General features: G+C 45.9%; 1 protein-coding gene across 1 annotated transcript in view; it reads right to left on the bottom strand.

Annotated features, from left to right (window-relative positions):
* Positions 1 to 4,456: 4,456 nt before the first annotated feature.
* TMPRSS3 (transmembrane serine protease 3) overlaps positions 4,457 to 25,885 on the bottom strand; it is a 35,689-nt gene continuing 14,260 nt past the window's right edge. Inside the window, exons 12-13 of the mRNA XM_050332202.1 lie at positions 25,053 to 25,205; positions 4,457 to 4,537 (exon numbers count right to left, since the gene is read on the bottom strand). Of these exons, the coding sequence (XP_050188159.1) occupies positions 4,457 to 4,537; positions 25,053 to 25,205 (234 nt within the window). The remainder of the gene's footprint in view (positions 4,538 to 25,052; positions 25,206 to 25,885) is intronic.

Here is a 25,885-nt window from a genome sequence, read left to right as displayed (position 1 = left end):
TGTTCATCACCAAAAATCAATGCATTTTTTTTAATCTTTGACAGAATTGTGTCTTCATGCCTTTGATTATTGTATATGAGTTCATTTTGTGCCTCTTTCCTTGACAAAGTTCAAAGCGAGAACTTTAAACTTCTACAGTCGTGTTTTGGAGGTAATTTATTTGTTGAAAAGTATTTTCAACAAAGTGGGAGGGGGTTTGATCTAAAGGGGAAACAAATAATAGAGCTCATTTTTTCTGATCATTAATTTATTTAATACTTCATGGGGTTTATTCATATCCCTCCCTGTTCAAGACATGGATGGCACTTCTCACTGAAAGTCACAATTCATAAACCAGACATTTGGTGTATCCTTCATTTCACTCATCACACTTTTTACCTTCATCACTTAGAGGAAACGTCAGAGTTAAAACTTAAAAATCCAGTTTTCTCTTACGTGCCACATCAACAGTGCTCCCAAAGTCCCATCGTGATGCCTGCTCCGGAGAAGTTATGACTAATTTTTCCATCAGCTTTCTTCTCATGGTGCAAGGAGTGAGTTTGGCTGAAATGCTGCCCCTGCAGGAGAGGAAAGCTGTCATCCCGAGGGGGACAACGTGCTGCTTTTGGACTTTCATGGAATTCTCGGCAGATTATCGGCCCATCGTGTGAGTCAGGTGAAACTGCAGATAACATTTGTCCCTCCTGCTTCTTTCTGGACATTAATTAAGTCCTTATCTGCTGGCTGTCACCTCTTGGGCCCGATCCCAACCGCAGGCACAAAGGCAAATCTACCCCTGAGCTTTTGCTGCGGAAAGAGCGTTTGATTAGCATCTTAAAGCAAACACACTGAAAGAAATAAGCTGCTTGCTTTCTGCCAGGGGATTACTTTAAGATCTTTAATATGTTTATATAGCAAAGCCTTGAAAATTATCTGGGGTTTCCCTGGAAATATGTTTCCTTCAGTGAGGCCGGCACCTACCTAAACTTTTTGGTAACTCGGTGTAAGGTGCCCGGGTTTTGCAAGTGCCCATAGCCAGAAAGGGTTTGGAGGGCTCCTTCCTCCTCTCCAGTCTCCGTGTCCTGCCTCAACACCCTCCTCTGGTCCCACAGGGCTCTTACTGTGTTGCTCTCTTTCCTTTCCCAGCAAGGATATGGAGAAATCACCACGGCTGGCATGGATTTTGCTACAGGACAATAACAGCCTGCAACTCTTTATTTTGCTAATTCAGAACTTTTAAAGGATGTGGATATTCTTTTTCTGTCTCTTTTCACTTAAAAAAGATCCAGCAAAAACCAGTACAGCTTAGATTTTCATCCTAAAGGGAGTGTTTTGTCCTAAAGGGAATTTCATTTTGTGGTAACTGTGCTGATCTGAGAGATCTGCCACTGGGCGAACATCACTGCGTGCGACCCCACAAAATACATCCCAGGTTTTGAGTGCTCCCTGAAATAAATCATCATAAAAGAGAAAGAAAAAAAGATGGAGGCAAAGGAGAGGTGTGTCTTTAATCTGCTCCTGCCAGCTGTGCAAAGGGATCTCAAGCAAGAGGGACTCAGGAGCAGGGATGGTCTGACAACACCACTTAGGTGAAGCTCATCACATGCCACTCACTCACTGCAAGTTTTTATGGATGTGTTTCTAGAACCCACAGCAATGAGTAGCACTATCCTCCCTTATCATTAGGCTGTTTGCCTTGTTTCACAGTGGCCACTGTTGCCCTGCTTGGAGTCCCTTCCTCCACCTCTTTTGGAGGTGCACAGGGGGTGGTGTGGGGAACAGGCAGTGCAGGTGCTGCTGTAGGACCAGGCTGTATTTTTCAGGGTGTACTTCCCATGGGGCACGTAGGACCATGTTTTGGGACTGCCCATGAAGGAGTTATGTGAGCAGTTTGTGTAGCACCAGCACAAACCATCTATGTGTGGGTATCACACAACCATGATACACTGCACCATTTACTGCAGAGATGATATCCTGCATCATTTGATGGGCTGCAGCAGAAGCAGCGTGTCCAGCAGGTCAAGGGAGGTGATTTTGCTCCTCTGCTCTGCTCTGGTGTGACCTCACCTGCAGTGCTGTCTCCAGCTCTCAGCACAAGAAGGACATGGACCTGTTGGAGCAAGTCCAGAGGAGGCCACGAGGATGATCAGAGGGATGGAGGACCTCTTCTATGAAGACAGACTGTGAGAGTTGGGGTTGCTCAGTCTGGAGGAGAGAAGGCTCCAGGGAGACATCAGAGCCCCTTCCAGCACCTAAAGGGGCTCCAAGAATGCTGGAGAGGGACTGTTTACAAGGGCATTTAGTGACAGGACAAGGGGCAACGGGTTCAAAATGAAAGAGAGTAAGTTTAGATTAAATATTAGGAAGAAATTCTTCCCTGTGCAGGTGATGAGGCACTGGAACAGGTTTCCCAGAGAAGTTGTGGATGCCCCATCCCTGGAAGTGTTCAAGGCCAGGTTGGGGCTCTGATCAACCTGGTCTAGTGGGAGGTCCCATGGCAGGGACACAGAACTGCATGGTCTTTAAGGTCCCTTCCAATGCAAACCTTTCTGTTGTAGATCCACACTTGGGAGCACTGAGCCTACCCTGTCATTCCTGGTGTAAATGAGGGAGAGGGCTGCTCACCTCCCACACATTTTGACTAAATGAGTTACCCACAAAAGCCTTCAAACCAGGGTGATATCAGTCTGTCTACCAAATAACACCGTGGGTTCAGAAAACAAACAGAGAAAACCCTACATGTTCGTTCTGGGAACAGACTGTTCAAAGTAACCACTGAGATCCACATCTTTGATAAAGATCCCTACCAGAGATGTATTAATGCAGGTGTCAAAACCAACTTCAACCTGGTGTGTTCAAACTGCTTCAGGGGAATTTTGTAAAAGAATATGTCATTTCTACAAACCAGAGGGGTTTTGTCGCATTTCTATGGCCAACATCCTCGAACAAGGTGAAATTAAAAAAAATAATTACCTAAGGTTATCCAAATATACAAGTCAGAGCTGAGTCAGATCTGAAAGCCTGAATTTCAGCATCCAACACATTGCAAAAAGGTTTGGTTGTGACTGGAAAGCTCAGTGCCAATTTAGAAATACAGATCTGAGCCTGTAATTTTCCCTAATGCTTCTGGGATCTCCAAGCAGCCCCTGATACTGGCACTGCCAGCATTCACCCTTTTTTTTATGAGGACAAAGCAACACCAGAAAATGCTTATTTTTCCTGAGATGAGATGGGGACCAGCCTGTGGAGACAAGGGCACACTGACTGTGACCAGCCAAGCAGGGAAATATGTATTGTGCTCCTTTTCTAGACCCCCTCGGTTTTGCAGTGACCCAGAGAGAAACTCCTGAGAAATGCAGGCGATCTGATTCAGGATGTGGCCATTGTAAGGTCTCTTTATGACAGTGGCTGTGATGCACTCCAGTTTACCATGCCCCAGGCAATAAAAAAGTTCAGATCCTGACTTATTACCTTCTAAAAAGGGAAACATACACCAAGAAGAACTTATTAAATGGAACTCAAAGGAGGAGTAAAATGGGTGAAATGTTCACAAACAGCAGGAAGACGTTGAAAGGCACAATATGAAAGATTAAGTAAATATTTACCATCGAACAAAAACTATGAAGAGAGTGTCCTCAGGCACACATACAGACCCAGAATAATTAAATGAGAGAGTAAAGGAAGCTACTGGAAGAAAAATGACCTTTTTTTCAAAGTCAAATAAAGAAAACAGAAAAAAACCCACAACTGACTGTAGGAACGTAAAATCATAAAGGGGTAAACAAGTAACTTCTTTTCAGATAGGAGACAAAGGTAAGCAATCACAAGGGAGAGGGGAGGATTTTTATTGTTCAACATATTCATAAATGATCAGGAAAGCTTGGTGAATAATGAGGTGATGAATGTGCTGATGATTCAGAATTATTTCTCATATTTTTTTCAAAAGTGCAGCTAGCTGAACAGCTGTAGAAATATCTTACAAGATTGACTGGGTGATAAATGGCAAATGAAGTGCAAAGGAAAGTGCATGGAGGAAGAGTAACCTACCTATGTAATCACCAACATGGGCTGCAAATTATCTATTGTCACTCACACAGCTTTGCATCACTGTGGATATGCCAACTGAATATTCAAGGTGCCAAAAAGGCAAATTGAGTTTCAGTAGTTATTAGGAAAGGGGCCAAGTACAAAGCAGAAAACATAATTCTGATATCTCCTCCCCCCCCCCTCAGTCCCTGCTGCTCCCGTGCCCACGTCGCGTTGGGACGTTCTGCTCGCCCAGAGTTAAAAGGGAGACGGTGTAATTAGGAGAGACGCTGAGAAAATCCCTCTGGCTCATGGGAGCAATGAGCTATGGAGAAAGACTTTGAAGAGGGTAAGGATCTTGGAAACTAAGTTGTCACAGAACAGATGGGGAAGTTTTTCTCCTGGATGAAAACAAGGCAACAAGCAGAGAGTGGGAGCCAACAGATGATTTTCACTGAGGGGAGAGGTCATGAGGAGGCTCCTTCAGAGAGTTATGCTGGGACTTCTGCAGCTTAACAAACTCATAAACCACCTGGGAAGAGGGGGCAAGAGGGTAAAATTTGTTGATGACACAGTGTTTCTGTGGCACTAAAAGTACGAGCCAGTTGCTCAGATGGATTGTGCAAAATGGAAAGAGTGCAGAGTTAAACGGCAGGTGATGCTCCATGTCTGTAAACATGAAGAGATGCACACCCGGGAAAGGAGCAATCCTACCTTTTCAAGTGAAATGATGGGCCCTGAGCTGATTGTGATCACTGGGGTTCATGTGAGTGCAGTGTAAGAATGACATGAGCATATGGAGGATAACAGACAGGTTTATGGAAACACCAGCTCAGTGCTTAGCAACCGTGAGAAAAGCAAATGGCAGATTAACAATTAGTAGGCAAGGGATAGAGAATCACAGATTCACATGGTTTTGTCATCTTACAAACTAACACTATGCTTACTTTTTCATGCTGTGTTCTTGGCTTCTAGTGTGTAAGAGATCTCGTGGTGGGGATGGCAGTGTGGGACAGCATCCCCACTAGGAATGCTCACATATCTCCAGGCCTGCAAGCTCCACACAGGTTACAGAGACACAGCTCATGGATTCATCTAACATAAAAGTCATAACATAACTGTTAGGTTAGAAGGCTGTTAACTAAGACAGTTCTTCACTGAGCACGTGGGTGCAATGCAAGTCATCTGTGGAGCTCCCTTCTGTGGGACGTCGTGGATGCTAAAACGTCCTACAGGTCTGAAAAGCAACTGGGTCGGCTCATTAAAAAAAATTGTTTGGAGTTTTTAAATCCCCAAACTACACACCTATCTCTGGAAATGTCTAAGCTGCAAATCCCTGGAGGTTGGAAGGGTATTCTGTGAAAGTATCACTGCCTGTGGCTGGCTGGACTTCAGCAAATGTTGCTCATCGTTTCTCAGAATACAACCACCAGAAAGCTTTCAATAAAATGATGGGGCAGGGGTGGGAAATGAGAAGAATATGGTGTATAACTGTGTTCTCTTTACTCCTTCTTGAAGTTTTTCTGTAAGAACCTGTAACTGGCCACACATGGCACAGAGAACTGGTCTAGGGATGGAATAACTTAGTCTGGTCGATCCCACGATTTTATCATTGCTTCTTTTGATTTCCATCATTTCTTGGGGACATATTTTCAAACTCTCCTGACTTGGTGACTTTAATCACCTGGTGAAAGTTTCAAGCTCAGAGCCAAGATAATCTAGTTTGGGTTTAACACTGAATCTGGTAGAAATGACTGGGAGGGAGGGAGGGATTCTTGCAGGTGCTGTGAAACAGCATCACCTGCCAGCAAGGTACAAACCAACATCTCTCACCTGCACCCAGGACAGGGGGAGGAACAGGGAGTCACTCAGCAGCTCCAAACGCTGACATTCTCAGGGTAATGACATGGAACAGCTGACAAATATTGCCTATTATATCTTATTTTAGCTTAATTCATTAATTAATGTCAGAGCAAGTGGTAACAAATAGGAGCAGGCAGTGCTCAGCAGCCATCCACCCTGCAAGCTAATGGGAAATGTTCCCCTCTTAGATTTCTTGCAGCTTCTTAGAGCAGATTGTGAGCTCTGGGTTTCACCTTACATGTCAAGGACTGAATATTATTTGGGACACATGAGAAATGAAAAGAAAAAAAATAAATAAAATCCATAGTTCTCATTTGCTACTATGGGAACAGTGAGTGATCAAAACTTTGAAACCAGGTAATGCAGGGGAAGGGTTGTAAGGTTATTTCTGGCATAAATAGCTAAAAAGATAAATACAAAGTGAGAAAAGCCTGAAATAGGAGAAGCAGGAAACCTAGGAAATAATAAGTGAACCTAAGACACCATGTGGGAGGAAAAGGTCATTTCAGAGAAGTTTTGCCCTGGTGGTTTCAAAAGTGGGCAGTGAAAAAATACTGGCTAAGCTGCTGCCTCCAGCTGATGGTGAGGACTGGAAAGGCTCAGAGGGATGTACAGTGTGGCAGGGTCTGCAAAAAAAACAAAATTAGAGGGCAGAAAGTGACCTGGGCTGGCTCTGCTGAACTGCTGGCAAAAATTGCCTACAGAGTTGGCAGAGTGGAATCAAGACAATTGTACTTTTAGTGATTTTTCTGTTATTCCTCTTTTCATTGATGACACTGAGGGGAGGAAATACCGGCCAGGAAGTGTTTCTTCTGCACCAATTAAATGTGGTTAGAAATAGAGGGGGAAATATTAAGCTCCAGTGTTAGCAAGAGTACACAAGGATTAATGGGAGAGCTACTTCAGGGGAAAGCTGTGTCTCTATATAGTTCAGTTCTTCAAGGGATTTAACAAAATAATGATAGAAAAAAAGTTGAGAGTAGAAAGAAAAAAAAGGAAGCGGAAATTTCAACAGGAAAGAAGCTAGCTATGAAATTCCTTTGAAACCATCCTTTGAAGGATGTTAAAGAGAGTGAGCATAACAAGTGAACTGTAAAGTTCTGGCAAGAATCAGAAAAGGAAAAAAATTCTCTTGAAACTAGAAAATCTTAACACCTTACTTTACCATGTTTTTCATAATGAGTTACCACAGGTGAGAGCATTGCAGAAACCAGCAGGGTCTTTAGCTCAGGCCTAGACAAGCATGTTAGCAGTCTCCAGCTGGGATGAAGGATGCCACAGCACATGAAACAGCACCTGAGGCTGCCCTTGCTGTGTCCTGCTTACCTGGGGTAACCCCACAAAAAATGATGCAGCAACCCACTGGTTTATAGCTGAGGTGCAAGAACTGGATCAAATGTACCCAGCAGGATTAAAACATGGCTGTTGGAGCTGGCTGGGGTTTCTTCAACGTAAAGTTTTGTCAGGATAAGTAGACTGGAATAGAAACTTGGTGCCTGCAAGGATTTCATTGGCAAAGCACCGCTGTGAAGGTTCTTCCCGACCCGAAGGTGTTTCGGGATGGGACAGACAGCTGGCTTGCTCTGTCAGCTCAACAAAAAGCCGTTTGCAACAGTCCCTGGAAGGCAAAATCCATCTGGGCTTTTTAAAAAAACCCCAAAATATCACACTTAGTTCATGAATTCCCTGAGTCTGGAATACCCAGCGGCCAGGAGTACACGAGAAGGGGACACTTGCCCTTGCCGAGGAGGTGGCACCAGCTCAATCTTTTCCACTTTCATATAAAGCCCTATCTCAGATCTGCCAGGCAAAGTGAAAGCTAGAGCCAGAAAAACCCTCTGACAGCAAGAACGAAAAGCCAGTTTGGTGCAGACAGGAAAGCAATCAAAATCTGATGATGAAAGACATTGTTCACATCTCCTATACGTGTCACACAGAAAATGCAGCAGCCCAAGAGGGCTCTCACTGGATCACTGGATTAAATCTCTCATTTGTAGCACAATAAAGTAAGTTGTCAAACATATATCAGCCCGCAGTAGCAAAACAGCAATTGATCCATGCCCGTAAATGCAGGGAGGAAAATGTTAATATTGCAGTAAATCAAGCAGCTTCCCTCTCTAAAATATTGTGCTTTTCAGAAGTGAGACCTGAATTCTCAATGTCTCTCTGCTAATGGAAAAATCCTTAAAACCTAATTAAAAAGTCTCTATTCAACGGGCTGTGGAGAATTTATAGCAGTGAAACTGTCTGTGTCAGACAAATATGCTATTGATAGTCCTGTGGGAACTAATGATGAAGGGACTACAAATAAGAATGGAGAGGAAAAAAAAGGAACTAGGCAGCATGCTGGGCACTGTTTCAGACAGCTGTGTGGTGTTGTGAGGGGAAGCTGAGGAAGGGAGAGGGCTGGGGGCATGCTGGTGTCAGCCCTAACAATTGTCGCTCAGGGAGAACTTTTGGTGGGAGAATCTGAAATGTCCTGTTGGGTTTTACCTTTTCTAAAAGGAAGGGGCTGCACTGGTGGTTTTGGTTAACCAAGAGGGCAGCAAGCCATCCCACCAGGCAGAACTGCCCAGTAACATCACAGATCCCCTTCTGAAGGGCAATGATCAGTTGTGAGACACAGCACCAGACCATCCTGGACACTCTTACTCCTGGTGACATTTGGCTGCTCCAGCAGCCACCCTGCAGGTTGCTGTTTTCTGATCTGACAGTCCATGCTGCAGCCTGGGGTGGCTCAAGCTTTCTAGAAGGCGTCTGGGGAGTTCAGGGGCTGCTGCTTCCCTGGGGTTACACTGAGACCTGGACCCTGGGGAGTTCCAGGGACTTGTAACAGCCACTGGGGCTTCTGGAAGGGCAACAGCAACAACATCTGTGGAGCAACACGTGTGTTTGAGAGCAGGCTTTGCCACTGATGAACTTAATGCCAACCTGATGGACTTCAGGCTGAGTTCTCATCTCTCATTTCACCAGCCAGAGGACAGACACTGCTTTTCTCCCAGAGTAAAACCAGTTTTCCCAAAGCAGGAATAGGCTCTTGCCCAGCCACTACAGGCACGTTTAGGCCAGGAAGGTAACAGAAAGCAGCCCAGCCCCTCTCACCAGCCCTGCCCCTCTCTGTGTCTCCTCCTGAGCCAGTGATGGGTGTAGAGTACAGGAACACAGCACTTTGTAGCCGATGAATTTCTTGTTGCTGGAACCTCCTGTTCCTCTCTTCTACAAACACTGTTCCTGGGTTTTAGTCTCAGGGTGGTTGGACTTTGTTTGGTGAGGTTCAAAACCTCCTTATTCAGCTCCTTGATAACAAAGGAGAGATTCAGAAACGTGGAGAACATGAGGCCCCTGTAAGAAAGGGCCTGATTTCTGGACAAACCAGGCACCCTTACCTGCCTGCCAAATATTCTCCTCATTAGGCAATAGGAACAGCCACTTTCACCTAATGCCCATTTAATTGTTTGCATTAAGGAGGGCCACCTGCAAGGGGAGAAACTGAGAGGGGAATTATGTGAGTCAGAATGAAGCCTTGGAAGTTGAGAGCCCCAATCAGGTGCCCTCACCTGAAGGTTTCAGGGTTGGGGCTTTTCCCCCTCATTCTCTCCTCTAGCCTGGACTGGAGGAAAATCCCTGGCTCAGCCCCTTTGCCCCTTTAAAAAATACTTTTACTTAGTGAAATTGCATTAGTGGTGAGACAAAGTCCTGCCAGTAATTTAAATTGAATTATTTGTTGCCACCTCTACAAGCCCTGATGTTTGTGTTGGGATCTGTTCAGAATAACTGTTATTTAGTAAATGCTTTATTTGCCATTCCTAAGAGCAGTTTTATACAAACTTTGGTTAGATGGTTCCCTACAAATTACGAGTGTGAACACACTGGTCAGGAGTTTTCAGTCAGGTTTTCATCCCGTGCTCTCACTAAAGTTGGCCATTGTAACTGCATGATGTAACAAAGTGATTGTTACCTAATTGGTTTTTTTGTTTGTTTGTTTTGGTATTAGATTAGTCTCCGAGATTTTCGATGTTCAGAACAAAAGATCCCTCTCTGGAATACTGCAGACTTGCAGATAGTATGAAATGGTGACTCTGGTGAGACACCCTCAGCAAAAACACTCCTGAAAAACAGCTTTCAAATAGAGTCAGGTGGAAGGTGCCATCAGGACAGCTGGGAAGTCCTGCAAAGGGTATAACCTTGGCAGTGAGGCTTGCTTCCTTTCTGAAGGGTGCCAGTCTTTCACCCCAAGGTGTTGTCTAGCCCATTATACTCCAAGGACAGCAGCAGCAAGCCCTCTGCAAGAAGGGAGCAGGAGAAAAGTGAATTTCAGCAGGACTTTTGCCTCATTCCCTTCCCATTCAACTAAACTTGGAAGATGTCTTTCCTCTCTGGTTCTCCGTAGCAAGCATTCTGGGCCTAAAATTTAGCAAAACTGGTTTGGAAATACTCTTCCACAGGCTGTAGGGTGGGATTAATTATTCAGGGTTGAATGAAGGGAGCAAACCCTCTCTGAAAGGCAAGATCCCTGCGGGAGATGGGGAGGGATGGGGTCACAGTGTTTGCTTTTGCAGGTTTAACCCTGAGCCCTGCACTTTTTTCCCCCACTACCTCTGAAAACACAAATGTCCACGGATAAAGCAGCAGAATTTCAGCTTTAATTGAGCCTCAGGGAGAGCAGAAGCTGCAGCAGCAGTGGCTGGGCACTGCCTGCCTGTCCCCAGCCCTGGTCCTGAGGCCATTCCCGATCCCAGGGAGCTGCAGCTCCAGAGCCAGTCCTGCCCTGCCAGCCCTCAGGGCTGCATGGGAAGGGCTGATAATTTTGCTGGAGATAAGGTTTGGTTTTTTTTTTTCTTTACAAATCGAGCACGTTTGAATCTAGGAAGTGCCGATCACCCACAGCTCTGTGCCCTGCTCTGTGAGTGCGCTTTGCACTCCCTCTTCTGGCTCGTGGACCGGCTGTGTGGAGGGAGGAAAGGGAGGGACAGTGATGGTAATTCCCTGCAGGAGGGCAGCTGGCTGTGAGCAGGTGGTGGTAAGGGGGGCCCTGCCTGCTCTGAGCCCCTCTTGGTCCCCCTAGCACCAACCCAGCTCTCCCCATCTCTCTTCACCCACCCGGAGGGGCTTCAGCTCCTCTCAGACAAGGAAACTTCGTGCCTCTCTTTTGACTCTCCTGCCTCAGTGCGCCCTGGTGGGATGGTCTCCTTAAGCAGACACCCCACTCTGGGGGTTGCGCTGGGGAAATGACTCTGGTGCTTCCTTCCCGTGGGTTTGGGTATGACAGAGTCCCTGAAGGTTTTGCCTCAGGGCTCAGCTTGTTTGTCTGCCCCCTTACTCCCTGCTGCAACATCCCCATGTATCTGCAGCACTCCCGGGTGCTGGTCAGTACCCCATCGGACCTGGGGAATTTGCCACAGGTCACCCAACAGCCCAGTCCATCCCTCAGCGTCTCTTCCCTGTCGTGGTTCCTGTGCACAGGTGATCCAGTGCTGCTTGTTCAAAAGATTCCCGTCAGTCCCAGGCATTAGGGACCTCATCCTGTTGCCCTCTCCCACTCCCTCCCTTCCTCCAGCAGCAGCTGAGCACACCCTGAGGCGTCAGGCTTGCTGCAGGAGAAAGGAATCGATTGTTTCTAGTTAATTTGTGTACTTAATGACCTCGAGATAGAGTTGCTTTCCTTTGGCTCGGGCCAGTACATGGATCACCCCGAGTTCTTCATGGCCCTTGTTCTTGCACCAAGGTTGCACCACACCACAGGCTGTTCCCTGCCAGGACCTGAAGGCTGCAGGTCATTAAAAACTGAGGAGAAATGGCAGTGTTTCTCACGGATGCTGACCTCCTGGAGGCAGTGTGAAGCACCAGGGCACATCTGGAACGGCTGAGTCAAAACAATACATCTGCTGTAAGCATTATGATGGCTCTGTGATGCCTAGAAACCCACGGTTTTCCTTTCAGCTTTTTGGGATCACACCATGACAGTTACAGCCTATCTAAAACAAAAGAGAAGGAAAACAAAATGTGTGTGTATATATCTATATATATATATGCCATGCAAACATAGGCATGCATATACATGCATACATTTATATAAAAATACATAAAAGCATGGAGATATATATAAGTTTTTTCCTAACTAATCAATGCAGCTGCTCCAGGGTTGCCTTTGATATTTGATCTGCCTGGTCAATTATCAAGAATAACTGTGAATTCAGGGATATATTTCCGTCCACTTATAAACAGGCCCAACACAGGTCAACCCTATAAGCAAAGGGCTACTTAGTGAAGTAGGTTGTGGCCTTGGCCTGCTATCAGGAGCAGAATATGTTAATCTTTGCAGTTTAATGGTTCTTTCTATTCACATCTGTCCCTAGCACCCCTCTGTGTCTGCAGCCACAGCACTGCTCTGCAGACTGGTATGACCCTAAACATCACCCCGAGGAGCCTCTGAGGGGGTGACACTGTGCTGCTCTGCTTCCCCATGGAAGCAGCCTGCTGACAGTGCTGGCAAGCTGGAAACATCAGCTGTTAAAATCTGGTTAGGTGTAAACACAGGATATGACTTGGGTGTGGTATGAGAGTGATGCCATCGAGACTGTGGGCAATGTGCCAGGGATGCTCCAGGTGGTGACAAGCATAAGGAACATTTCTGAGCTTTGTGCAGCAAGGATTATACAGGATGATGCCACAGAAACTTAATTGTAAACAAATTTGCTTATATTATTAGCAGTAGATTAACTAAACATTTTAAAAGTCTATTTTCCTTATGAATATTGGCTTATTTTTTGAGTTCATTTAACTTGAAGAATGAAAATTGATTCCATCTTTTTTAGCATAATCCTTAAGGGACATTCTCAATACCCCTTTATTTTTTCTGATGCCACATACACAACAGAGTGAGAGGCACCATTACACAATTTGAAAGCAGCTGAGCAGCTTTACTCCCTGATTCTCTACTGGTAGAATGGGGCTGCTCCCTTTGAGCTACAGAATGGTCTAAATCCAAAACTAAATCAGCTTTTCAGCAACATAAGAAAGAAAGAAAAAAAGCTGCAGTAATTCCTGAGCTGATTCAGAAAAATGTTAGTTTTGAACTGCTCAAAAAGCAGCGCTGCTGGGAAAGTGTCAGGTCTGTGTGGCAGGCAGGTTTGTCCATCAGACTGGGCATTCTCACCAGCCTGGCTCTCGTTTATCACTGGGTGTGGGTTCTACCTGTTGCTAAATAAGTTATCTTCAACGTGGCGAATCACCAAGTCAATGCTTTTATATGTATGTACAGCAATATTTTTTATTTACCTCTTATATTATGCACGTGATGGGGAGCCTTCAAATAGTGCTCAGTCCAGGGAAAAATGAACAGGGGCTGCAAGTGCAGGGGAAAAAAGAAAGAAATGGGGTTTCCTCTTCGGTGAGGCCCAGAAGCACAGAGCCAAAAGAGAAAGGATTTGCAGAGGGGCTTGTTATTACTCATCCTTTCCTTTAACAGTGTTTGGTGGGTAAATGGCAGGGAAGCAGCAGTGCAGCTCCTCCACTCCCAGCTCTCTCTGCCTTGCTGGATAGCATGCACAGGTTGTCTGCAGCACTGGGAAAAAATTGGGACTGCAGGTCAGGTCAGGTGGAGCTGCACTTCTCTCCCTCACGCTGCAAAAGCATCAGCAGCAAAGCAGTCCAGAAGTAGTCACGTTCCTGCACACATCTGTGGTTTCTGTTGCTTCCCAGGAACTTCAACAGGGCCCAAGGAAAAGCCATTAAAAAAGAATTGATTATAATTATTAATTGTTATAATTAATTGCTATCCACAAGGACTGATAAAGGCTCAGTCAACATTGCAGAGCTGGTGGCGTCAGTGTGGTGAGAAAGGTGACACAGCTGCCTGTCAAGCACGGGGGTGGAGGGGTTACCCCAGCAGGAACAAGCCAGGGGCAGGCAGCCCTTGGGAACAGGTAGCCCTGGCCTGTCCCCTGGGATGGTCCTGCTCTGTCACAGTCTTTGTACTTCAGCTGTGTGCATGATTTATGTGATTCTCATGAGGGACAACTCTCCCCTGCATGAGTCTCACAGTGGCATTCCTGGTATCTCACAAAGGGATGCTGGCAGTGCTCAGGAGGCTGTCAGGAAAAGCAGTCACCACCCTGCTCTCCTGCTCATCCCTTTCAGGAACTTCAGGTCCCAGAGGAGTCAACATTTGCTTACTGTCCTACTGCAATGGATAAATTAATCACCTGGAACAGCATTTCTGAGTCTCCAGTCCCAGACTGTCAGTGACTAGAGGGTGATCTACACAACAGCTGCCAAAAAAAAAAAAAAAGAAAGGAAAAAGAATCTTTATAAATATGAACATGTGCCACTCCATACAGGTGGGTGAACAGGAAAAGGAAAACCATATAAATAAAGAAGCATGTCTGCTCATAAATAAAAGATAATTTGGCTGAGTGGTACAAGATGATCCCTGGCTTTGTCTAAAATGACTCTGTGACCCTCGGAATCAGACAGGTGGGAAGTGCTGATCCCAGTGTAGCACACATGCAGAATACCTGGCACTGCACAGCAGGCAGGGCTGCCAGCGATAAACACCTTGCCTTTGGGAACACGTAAACTGGGATACTCCCAGTTAGTTCTACCTGCTGCTGGAAGGGAGGGAAACAGCTCCGAGTCCCTCTGATGGAGTCAGGGCCTCCACCACAGGGGTCCTTGCAGCCCCCTCAGGCAGTGAGATGGGCTCTGCAGCCACTGACCTATTTCTCTGTGGAGTTTAATCACCAAACACACCCTTTTGTGGCTGTGAAACGGTGGGGGGAGCAGAAGGTCCTGGAGGATGCTGGTAATGAACCACAAACATAAAGCTCTTTAACTCTTCCAAGCTTTTTTTTCTTTCTTTCCTTTTGTTGGTTTGCTGGCTTGTGTTTATCTTCAAGCCTACCTGATTTTTTGAGGCTTCACTCTGTTCTCTGCTTCACCCAAGAAGACAAACACCCTGGAGGCTCAGTCCCTGGAGGACAGAGAGGCCAGTGGGGCCACAGTTCCCTAGGAAGGAGGAGTGTTTGGTGCCCAGACATCACAACCACCGCAGGGACCCCTCCCTGGAGCAGGGGATTGGGATCTGCTGTGAGTGGCTCCTGTGCAGGGACAGCAGGAAAAGCAGAAAGATGCTCAAGAACCACCCTGGGCTGTGACAGGGGCAGAGGTGCAGCATGACAGGAGAGGTGAAGCCCCAGGGGTTGAAGAGCTGAGGAGAAGGAGAGAGTGCTGCGTTTGGAAGGGAATGAAGGTTTCAAGTTATCCCATGCCCAGAGGATATCTGTGGGGTTTTGGTTGTTTCTTGCAAGCAGGCAGCACATCTGCCCTCCTCCTGCCTGGCTTCCCAGTCCCCTAATCACTCCTTGTCCTGGTTTTGGCTGGGATAGAGTTAATTTTCTTCTTAGGAGCTGGTACAGTGCTGTGTTTTGGATTTAGTGTGAGAATAATGTTGATAAGACACGGATGTTTTGGTTGTTGCTAAGTAGTGCTCACCCCAAGCCAAGGACTTTTCAGTCTCCCATGCTCTGCCAGTGAGGAGCTGCACAAGAAGCTGAGAGGGAGCACAGCCAGGACAGCTGACCTGAATGAGCCAAAGGGATATTCCATACCATGGAATGTCATGTTCAGTACATGAACTGGGGAGAGTCGGCCGTGAGAGGCCGATAACTGCTGGGGGACAGGCTGGGGATCCATCAGTGGGTGGTGAGCACTGTGCATCCCTTATTCCTCCTGGGGGTTTTCCTCTCCCTCTCTCCTTTTCATTATTATTATTATTATTGTTGTTGTTATTATTAATTTTTTGTGTTTGTTTTTTTTCCCTATTATTAAACCATTCTCGACTCACAAGATTCACCTTCTCTTTCCAATTCTCCTCCTCCACTGAGCTGGGAGGGGAATGAGCAGGCAGCTGCGTGGTCCTGAGTTACTGGAGTTGAACCTCAACACTCCTGAACCTGTTGGATAGAACTTGAGAGAGAAACTGAAGAAGAAACTACTGAAACAGTCATAAAAACTTCTGACAAGTTTTGTGCAAGTTTTCAGCTGGGACAAAGAAAGTGATCTGAGTGACTGTTCGCACTGAAGGAAAAGCAGGGATGTTTCAGGCTTTGGTTTGGCACCATGTGCTGGGCTCACTGTCTGACACTTGTCCTGCCTCCTGCCCAGCCAAATGCCATGGGCAGGGTACAGGAGGGACATCCAGGGGAGGGAATGTGGGTATTTAGGAATACAGATGAGTGGAGAAAGCAAAGGGCTTGTGAGGCAAGGAGGCCTTTGAGAGGTGGAGGGGATCTTGGGGCAATGCAGAGGAGGCACTATATAAAGCAGGGATTATCGTGGCGTGGGTGGATGTGGGAATGCAGAGCCACGGAGGGGCAGGGACACAGCCTTACAATCTCTCTGCCACGGCCTTGCCTTACTTCTCCTGCAGGCAGGAGGAGGAGGTGAAGGAAGCCTTATGGAGGTGTCCATCTTTCCCTTCCTTCCTGCTGCAGCCACAGAGAGATGAAGTAATTTGTTTCTGGAGAAGTTTATCTTCTACTTCCCCAATAGCTTTAAGAGTTCCTTGAAATTAATCTATCTAATGGGTATCTGTACTTGGCTGTAAGTGTCTAGCCCTGGCTACTTGTACAGAAATATTTTTGTGGTGTGCTCATATTTTTGCCCTGAGGTCTGTGAACTGTGATACCAGGCTAGTCCCTGTAGAAAAGCTAATAAAAAGGAAGGTTCTCAAATCTCTAAATAAACTTTTTTTGCCCTGCCATTTGTGAGTGACTAAATAATTTGTAGGGAGAATGTTCTTTTTCATTGCTACTGTCCAATTATGAATTCAGCCTCAGTTGGGATTAGCCAGCCATTTGGAGATGTGGACAATATACTGCTTAAGAGATCTCTCTGGATCAAAACCAGCTCTGCAGTAATATCTGATGGCTAGCCCACTGTAATTTTTCAGGATTTTAAAAATAACAAATACATCACTTTTTAGTATATCAAAGCATGAGAAAGGCCGAGGCTGTGATTTCCAGGGCATCCCGCAGCGTGAGGAGCCAGCAGCACTCGCACACAGCGGTCACACAATTTGGGGAGCCGGGCCCAGCACCCACCAGAGGAGACCTGTGAAGGTTTGTGGATGCTCTGACCACACTCCCAGGTGCCCAGGTGTCCCCTCCTGTACTGGGGAAGCCGCATCCCCTCGGTAACCTCTCCTCAAACAGCCAAGAGGGTGATGGGCACTGTAACTGTGTTCACATTTTCCACCTCTGGTGGCCGAGGCATGAACAGTTCAGTGTTTATTTATTTATTTTTTCAACAGAGGATGGAGGCAAAATTTTGCTGTCTGCTGCCATCTGGTGTGGGCTTAATGTTTCTATAAGCATTTCAGACTTGCTTCTGACAGAGGTAATGTTGCTGAGAGTAAGGATGCCCTAAGAATAACACACGGAGTTGTATAAAATGGATCTAAAACTCCCTGACACTTGTCCCTCTATGCAAAATGCACTTCAAAAAGCAGGAAGGAATTCTGATTCCCCTGTAGAAAGGAGTTATGATTTACTGGTGATTTTATTTTTAAGTGCAAATTATTTCCTCTAATTGCTTCATTCTGTGGTGCTTCAAGACACTCTTGTCCTTTTGTCTTCCCTTCTCCACAGCTCTCTTCAGGAAAATGAATCAGTGATGGAGTCGGCTTCCTTTTGAGCAGGAAAAATTTTCTTGGTCATTTTTTGACATCCCCAAATACTGCATTTTTACCTCAGCTCTGCCAAATCTTGATGCAAGCTGTTCAAAAACTTACCCATCTAACCCATGATGTCGATGCTGGGGCCACAACCTGCTCTCCTCTGCCGGGGTTGGAGCTCTGCCAGCAAGAAAACGTGTGACAAAAGCAACAAAACAAACTCGGAAGCCTCTGCTCATGAAAAATACATAGAAAGAGAGATTAAGGGCAATGATCGAGTGTGCTCTTTGGGTTCAGATAAGAAACACTTCCTTGTACCCTCCCTAAAGTCAAACAGACCAAGCGAGCTCCTTTCTTACCCTGCTTTGTGTAATCTCGGGCTCTTGCTGCCCACAAGTGTGATACTGGGCTGTTTGCTGAAGTAAATAAATTTGATCTGCAGACCTCAAAGCAGTGCTACACTCACAGGGGTTTCTGGAGAGCGTGTACCTCTCAGGGATCAAACTAGCTTTGTCAGCAAACCCAGCAGGATGCACAGTGCAGCATTTCGTTTTCAACCTGCTTTGTCTTGCATACTGAAGGCACTCAAAAAAATAAATGAGCCAGGGCCTTTTTTTTTTTTAAGCTTAACGTCCAGTTCTTGAATTTGCATTTACAGATTTACCTGAATCTTGCCCTACATGCAGAGCTGTGCAGCATCCCCATCTCTGTGCAGGGCTGGACCAGGTGCAGGATGTGTCAGCATGTCAAAAGCATGTTAATAGCATGTTACCCATCAGAAAGGACTTTGGCATCCTCAGACACCAATCTTAGGCACTTGTTTTGCGCTTATCTCTGTCTCTTTACAGAAATGTCGTGTTTATTTGTACATCTCAAGAGGAAAAAGACCCCGAATTTCAGCCTGGCCAAAGAGGAGTTTATCTACGTGATGTGTCTGGGAAAACTGCGTATTGAATCAAAGTCACATCTGGTTCACCCAAATTTACCAGCTTTGTCTCAATTTCCAGACTTAACTGTCACGATGACAGGAACAAATGATGAATGGCAAAGGAATTTTCCTTTGCATGCTGGACATTTCTTGCAAAGCTGTACATTGGATTCACTTCCTGAGGGTCTGCTACGTGTTGATGCAAGGCTGTGCCTACAAGCAGGTTGTATTTCCAAGGGATACTGTGGCTGTAACATCATCCTATGCCAAAGCAACCATTTCAACCAATGATCTGAGCTCACAGGCCAGAAGCTCTTCCGTCAGCCTCTTTAATAATGTGGCAAATATAACACTCCCCCAGTATAAAGATCTTAAACACCTCCAAGGTGTTTACCATGAGACTGCTAATCAGCACTAATTAAACCAGAGCTGCCTTCAGCCCCACCTGGCTTGGCAGGCCTCTCTATAAGCACATGCAGTGTAGCAAATTATTTTCATTGAATGAAGAGAAGAAATTCCAAGGATAAAGAAAAGCTTGGTAACCTGCCATAAAAACTCTTTGAAAAAAGTTACTTTTCTGTGTACCAGTTCATTCCAACTCTAATACTGACTACTAGTAGAGTCCCACCTCCCTCTGAACAAACACAATGACCATCTCTGGTACAAAACCCTTCCCACAGCAAATGTCCTAAACCTCCATGTCCCTTCACCTGGCTTAACACAGAGAAATATGCTAATATTGTGATTATATTTATTTCAAAACCTTTGGCATGCATGTTAATGACATTAGGTGAGGGAGGAAAATCCAGCTTTGGAGAGTAACTCTTTTATATGATAAGGGGGTTGGAGCTAGATGATATCTAAGGTCCCTTCCAACCCAAACCATTCTATGATTTTAAATCATGCCTATGCATAATTAGGACACCACAGAAAGAGGCCTAACAGAAATCAGAAGGAAGATTGACAGGCTGACTGGGTTGGGTCTACCCATAAGTGACTGTCATTGGTCTAAGAGCCAGTGCAACTTCTTGTTGGGAAGAGTTCAGTAGCTTTCTACATTTTACATTGGATTTCCCTTTAACAAAAAAAGCAGACCACAATGGATACTTATCATACAGTCTTTTTATGGAAATAGAGGAGTTCAAAAGGAATTTTCAGGGGTCTTTTCAGAAATATGAAGTAACAACCCTGTCAGCTCCGAGAGCAGCGCCCTCATCTCCAGACTGCTGACAATATTAAGACATGAGCCATGTTGGGATGTGAAAATGTCATGATAACAAGCAGTGAACATTAAAACTCTTCTGAAAATGTCTCAGGGTTTTGTTTTAATTCTGTCATGGTTCTGTCAAGTGGAAACGAATTCCAGTTTCTGTGTCAGGTTTTGCAGTAATGCTTCCCTCCTCTTCTTAACAACATGCTGGTTTGGGAAGTGCTGTTGCCACTGCACTGCAGTTTCTTTAGTCAGGGCGAAAACTTTTGATGCAGTGTCCTGTGATGTCAGAGTTTGCATCCACAGAACAAGGTGGAGGTTGACAGTTCATGTGGGTTTGCTGTTCTTTCCCAATTCTGACCCTACACGTTGCAGCGAGAATGAAGTTCTGATTCTGCTGGTGCTTTCTTGCAGCAGTGGTGATGCAGACAGACACTGATTTAGAAGCATACATCCAAAACCACATTTCAAGCAGATCATCTGCACTTGATAAGATCAATTTTGGCTGATATTGAAAAGCTCTGGCAGTATTATCTATTATTCATCCTACCTCAGCCCCGGCAATCAATTCTAAAATTGACAACTTTCACCCTGGGATTTTCACAAAGGGCAAGTGCAGAACAATCAGAGTTTTCCCAGCCTAATGACACGAGACTCTTACATTAAAACAGAGATCAGGAAACCCCAGCAGCACTTCAGATGTTTTGTCCCTTGCCTGGCTGCCATCGGTCCATCCACACCCTGATGTCACTAACAGATACAAAGACTGAGGGATCTATATTGTCCCATCAGCAGAGAAAGGGAGGGAAAGCAGGGAAGGTGACTGAATGTGAGAGCCTTGGTGATGGTGTTATGTGATGCTTAGCTTGGGAATGTTCAATGGCTATTGCACTATGTGGTGCACCATAGTTGGAGTGATGATTTTGGCTCCCAGCCTATTAAAGGGCCATAAAGAAGCTACTCCTCCCTTTAAAACTGTTCAGTAAACTCAGAATTTTTACAGTAAAGTTACAACCTGTGTGTTGGTCATTTCAGAGCTCTTTACCACAGGAAAACACGTTAAGATTCAATTTTTAGGGACTTTGATCCCAGCCACATGATAAAGTATTTGAATTCTGACTTTTTTTTCTAACAAGAGTTAAACACACTTGCCAAAATTACCAACTGCCTGCTTCCTGCTTGTTTCCTGGCTTCCAAGAAAGCTGCTGCTGCTTGTGCAACAGAGCATGGACCTTATATATGAAAACTGTCAGGAAAAAGAATCCTGTTGTGGTTCAGATCTTGGAAGGAAAGTACTACAATAATATCTTACAACCTGATCTGAAGTTGCTTTAGTCCTTCACTCACAGTGCCTGCAAAACTTTGTCGTGACAGCATCCTGGGTTATCAGCCTTAGATTTTTTTCTACATGTGAAATTTGTAGCTGACAGTAAACATGCTTGTCATCCATCATCCAACTGCTTCTTCCATCCAGGAGAGGCTGAGTGTGCAACAGGCTGCATCAAGTACAGTTGCCAGTACCAAAAATAAATGGTAAAAAGCAGTCTGTGAAGGTCCAAAGCTCAGAGCAGGTGACCAGAAGAGTGAGGTGGGTCCCTCCATGGGGCTGGAGCATGATGTGAGTTTTCAGGAGCCCAGCACATTGTCACTCTCCTCAGGTCTGCAGTTCCTCTCTCTGGGAAGAAAAACCAGTTATGCATTTGTTGCAAATGCTCAAGTTTGTGCCCACTGTACTCTGAAAGGGTTTTCCTATTGTACAAAGATCTCCAAAGGAACCATGAGGCTGCAGGAGCCTGTCCTGCCAGCTGAATCATAGAATCACAGAACAGTTTGGGTTTAAAGAGACCTTAAATATCACCCAGTTCCAACCCCTACCATGGTCAGGGAACCTTCCACTATCCCAGGTTGCTCCGAGCCCCGTCCAACCTGGCCTTGAACACTTTCAGGAATGGGGCAGCCACAGCTTCTCTGGGCAACCCGTGCCAGGGCCTCCCCACCCTCACAGGGAAGAATTTCTCCCTACTAGCTAATCTAAACCTACTCCCATTCAGTTTGAAGCCATCTCCTCCTATCCTGTTGCTACATGTCTTTGTAAAAAAGTCTCTCTCCATCCTTCTTGTAGGCTCCCTTCCGGAGCTGGAAGGAAACCCTCCAGCAAAACACATCACATTGACAAAAGAGGTGTTTCCATTGTGGGCACTGGGAATTTGAGCAAATGCCATCAGCTTCTGTCACCACTGTAGTTCACTGGTACTCAGCCTTGCATGAGCTGAGACAGGAGCACAAGGCTCATGAAGAAAAATGGTTTTGGGGAGTGGAGGAATGTATTAGTAAGAGTGGTAGATACTGCCTGCATGAGACACTCATACATGGAGCTAGGTAGGCTTTGAAGGGGTTTATTTTGTTTCCTCTCAGCTGTTCCACTGCTGGTTTCCCTTTTTTTTTGGGGGCGGAGGAATGTTTCAAGTCTATTCAGATTTCATAGCTGAAGTATAATATTCCTCAGACAGTAATGTGTGTAGGTCACTGGCACTCCCTTTAGTGCTGTAAACTTTTTGCTTCTACCCTAGTGGGAGAGCTGTTCAAAAAGAAGGCAGCAGAAATTCGCTTCACAATGTTCTCTTCACAACATCTTGCTAAAGGACATAAATTATTTTCACCACTCAGTGGAAAACAATTTTAAAAAAAACATTTCTTTGCATTCACAGGAGAGAGCCTTTAGCAAAATTCTCCAAAAAAGCTGAGAGACAGTAGTGCTTAATTCAGCTTTCAGTACTGGAAGCTGAAGATCAGAAAGCACCACTGCCTTCTTTTTGATCATGCCTTGCATTAGATGATTGGCCCTTACAGGTGAGCTGTTATAAAGTTCATTTCCAGAAGGAGAGCTTTTCAAGAGCATGCTGATGGACAAATTCCTCATCTTGCAATTTTGCATCTCTTAGATCTAAATGGATCACTTTCCTAACTCCTTTGCTAAGTCTTTGCTACGGGAATTAATTTTCTTTGAAGAAAGCACAGAAACTTCTGGAGAGACCAAATTAACCCCAGTTCATGGTAAGCAATAGCAGGTAAGAGCAGATCAGGAGGATTTATCATAGAATCATAAACCAGTTTAGGTTGAAGGTGACATTAAAGATCATCCAGTTTCAAAAAGATTCAAAGATTATCTTGTTCCAACCCCGCTGCCGTGGGTGGGGACACCTTCCACTATCTCAGGCTGCTCAGAGCTCCATCCAGCCTGGCCTTGAACACTTCCAGGGATGGGGCAGGCACAGCTTCTCTGGGCAGCCTGTGCCAGGGCCTCCCCACCCTCACAGGGAAGAATTCTTCCTAATATCTAATCCAACCCTATTCTCTTCCACTTTGAAGCCCTTGATCACTTTATAAGGGAGATCTGTGCTTTCATTGGACATGAGCTCTTCATCTGACATGTCTGGGTGTTTGTATATGCAAACAAATCAAAGTGATTTACATATTTTCTGTGGAGAAAATCACGTAATATTAGAAGACTTAAAGATTTAGAAGTGTTATCCTGTCTTCTTTAACTTTGTTGAGTGACAGACAGGCATGTGGAAGCCTAAATCTTCATGTGCAATGTAAGTCGTGAAAACAGTGTGTGTCATCCAGTATACAGACGTGGGCTGGGCTGAAATTGCACACATAACCTTATTTTGGGCATTTCCTTGGCAGTGAACGTTTGATATTGGCATTTTGGTTTGAGGAGGAAGTGTCACATATTTCACAAATGAGATGGGGACAGGAGTGTTTTCAGCACATGCCTGTATTGCTGGTGCTGGAGTAGCATCATTGCTATTCATTCATTCATTCCTTCATTCCAGCAAGCTGGGTGCTGGAATTCCATCACTGGCAGCATTGTCTATGAGACAGAGAAGGATGGGATGCACCCTTTGGTGCTTAAGGTGGCTTTGCCTCAAAGCTCAAAAAATGACAAGTAAGAGCTTGTACGTAGGTATCTACCTGGGAGCTGCGTGCCCAGGCTCCTACCAGGGCAGTGGAGGATGGTTCACTTCACTTTTTAGTGCCATTTGAGGTGTCTTAGTGCACTTTGCCTGACCTCCAGCAGTTGGTCTGGAAGGCCTCAGATCTCCCATATCTACCTGAGCCATTGCAGGATATCTGAGCCACCCCCACAGGTTATATTTAACCCAGGGGTAGCTGCAGATCCTTGTCCTTCTGCAGGAACACCTGTGAGCCAGGTAGGACAGCCTGGGGTCTCTAAAATGGCTCTGGATGCCCCTGCTGAGGCAACAGAACCTTGCCTGGGAGTCCCACCTGAGCATGACTGTGCTCTCTGCTCAGCTGATTGAGCCCAGCATCTCTCTGGCAGCACTGGAGAAGCACTGGCAGCAGCAAACCTGGTCTCCAGACAGTGGGCCACCCTTGGGTCAGGTGAAGGTGGCTGCAGTGTCCCCCAGCTTATTCACCTCTGCCCTCCTCTCGTTCCAGCCAACATCATGTTCCCACCGCAATTTCTTTGGCCCACTTGGCTTTGACTCCCCAGGATTTTCTGTAGCAGCCTCACAGTTTCAAGTAAAGCCATAGAATCACAGAATGTTAAAGGTTGGAAGGGATCTTAAACAACATCTAGTCCCAGCCCCTGTGCCATGGAGCAGGGACACCTTCCACTGGACCAGGTTGCTCAAGGCCTTATCCAACCTCTCCCTGAACACTTCCAGGGATGGGGCAGCCATCTGGGCAACCTGTGCCAGGGCCTCACCACCCTCACAGGGAGGAATTCCTTCCTAATATCTAACCTAAATTTCCCCTTTCTCCATTTGAACCCGTTACTCCTTGGCCTGTCACTACAGTTCCTGATGAACAGTCCCTCTCCATCTTCCTTGTAGCTTCTTCAGATACTGGAAGGTGCTGTGAGGTCTCCACACAACCTTCTCTTCTCCAGGCTGAAGAGCCACAACTTTCTCAGCCTGTCTTCATAGGAGAGGTGATCCAGTTCTCTTACCACCTTCATGGCCCTTCTCTGGACTTGGTCCAGTAGCTCCATGTCCTTCTTATGTTGGGGGCACAGTAGAATCCCCTGTCATCTCCTCCCTTGGCCTCCTGACTCAGCCCTTTCACACCTCCCTGCTCTACCTCCAGGCCCCCTTCCCAGTCATTCCCATCCATACTGACAGAGTCCCCTCTCCTCTGTACCCCTGCAGGGTGCTCCCAGCATCTCTCTAAAACCCCTGCACCCTGCTCTGCCTGAGGACCTGCCCTGAAACTCAAACCCACCCTCAAGTCACACGTGTCCGTGCAACACAACTCATCTGTGACAAATATCAGCTAAGCCCTGTGTGGCACAAGAGGAGCAAAGCAACAGCCAGAGAGCGAGGAACAGGGCAAAACCAGACCTCCATCTGCTCGTGTATCCAGTCCAGGAAGGAAGTGGTTCGGCTGTAGACACCTGGCTTGTTCTTTTCTGCACAGCCCACTCCGAAACTGGTGGTCCCCACCAACTTCCAGATACTCATATCTTCACATGCTAAAGGGCCCCCACTGTCTCCCTGGAGGACAAAGAATTAACACAAATGTCAGTGCCCCTGGAAAAGAGGGGAATGTCTATTTGGGGAGGTAGGGGAGAGACTAATTCAAAGTAATTCAAAGTTTCTTGTTTCTGCTCTACTCTGGGTCCTGGGAAAAGCGTATGTTACAGCAGGAGTTGGAGACTTTTGAGACATATATTAGATCGTATTTTTCTTTTCCTGGCTCATTGCTACTGAGCTGAGCTGAGCCCAGGTTTGCAACAACAAGCTCACATCTCACCTCCCTCCCTGCCTTCACCTGCATTCTTTTCTGGCCCTTCCCAGACTCTTCACTAAGCAGATATTACTCAGTGGACCCACACTAAGTACTGAAAGCTCTCTTTCTTGTTATCTCTGCCCTATGGGCATCAGAGCCAGCACAACAACAGAAAAACAGGGAATTTGTAACAAGCCTCTTCCCGTGGCAAGTAGGGCTCCCTGTGTCACGAGGAGCCGTGTGCTGAGCACGCTGCCTTTGGGCAGCAGTCCCAGGCAGAGTGATGTGCTGGTGCCAGGTACCTTCTTGGGCAGGTTATGTGCAAACAGGGAGTTAAAGGAAGATCTATGCACCCACTGTCTTTGCTTTATTTTGTCCCTTGCATGACGGAGACCAGGCAAATCTGAAAACATGAAGCTCACAGAACCACAGAACTGTTTGGGTT

The sequence above is a fragment of the Myiozetetes cayanensis genome, unplaced genomic scaffold (assembly GCF_022539395.1).
Source record: "Myiozetetes cayanensis isolate MyiCay16 unplaced genomic scaffold, myiCay2020 scf5-8, whole genome shotgun sequence".
Classification (NCBI taxonomy): domain Eukaryota; kingdom Metazoa; phylum Chordata; class Aves; order Passeriformes; family Tyrannidae; genus Myiozetetes; species Myiozetetes cayanensis.
Note: the sequence above shows the minus strand (reverse complement) of the source record. Positions and strands in the feature narration are given on the sequence as shown.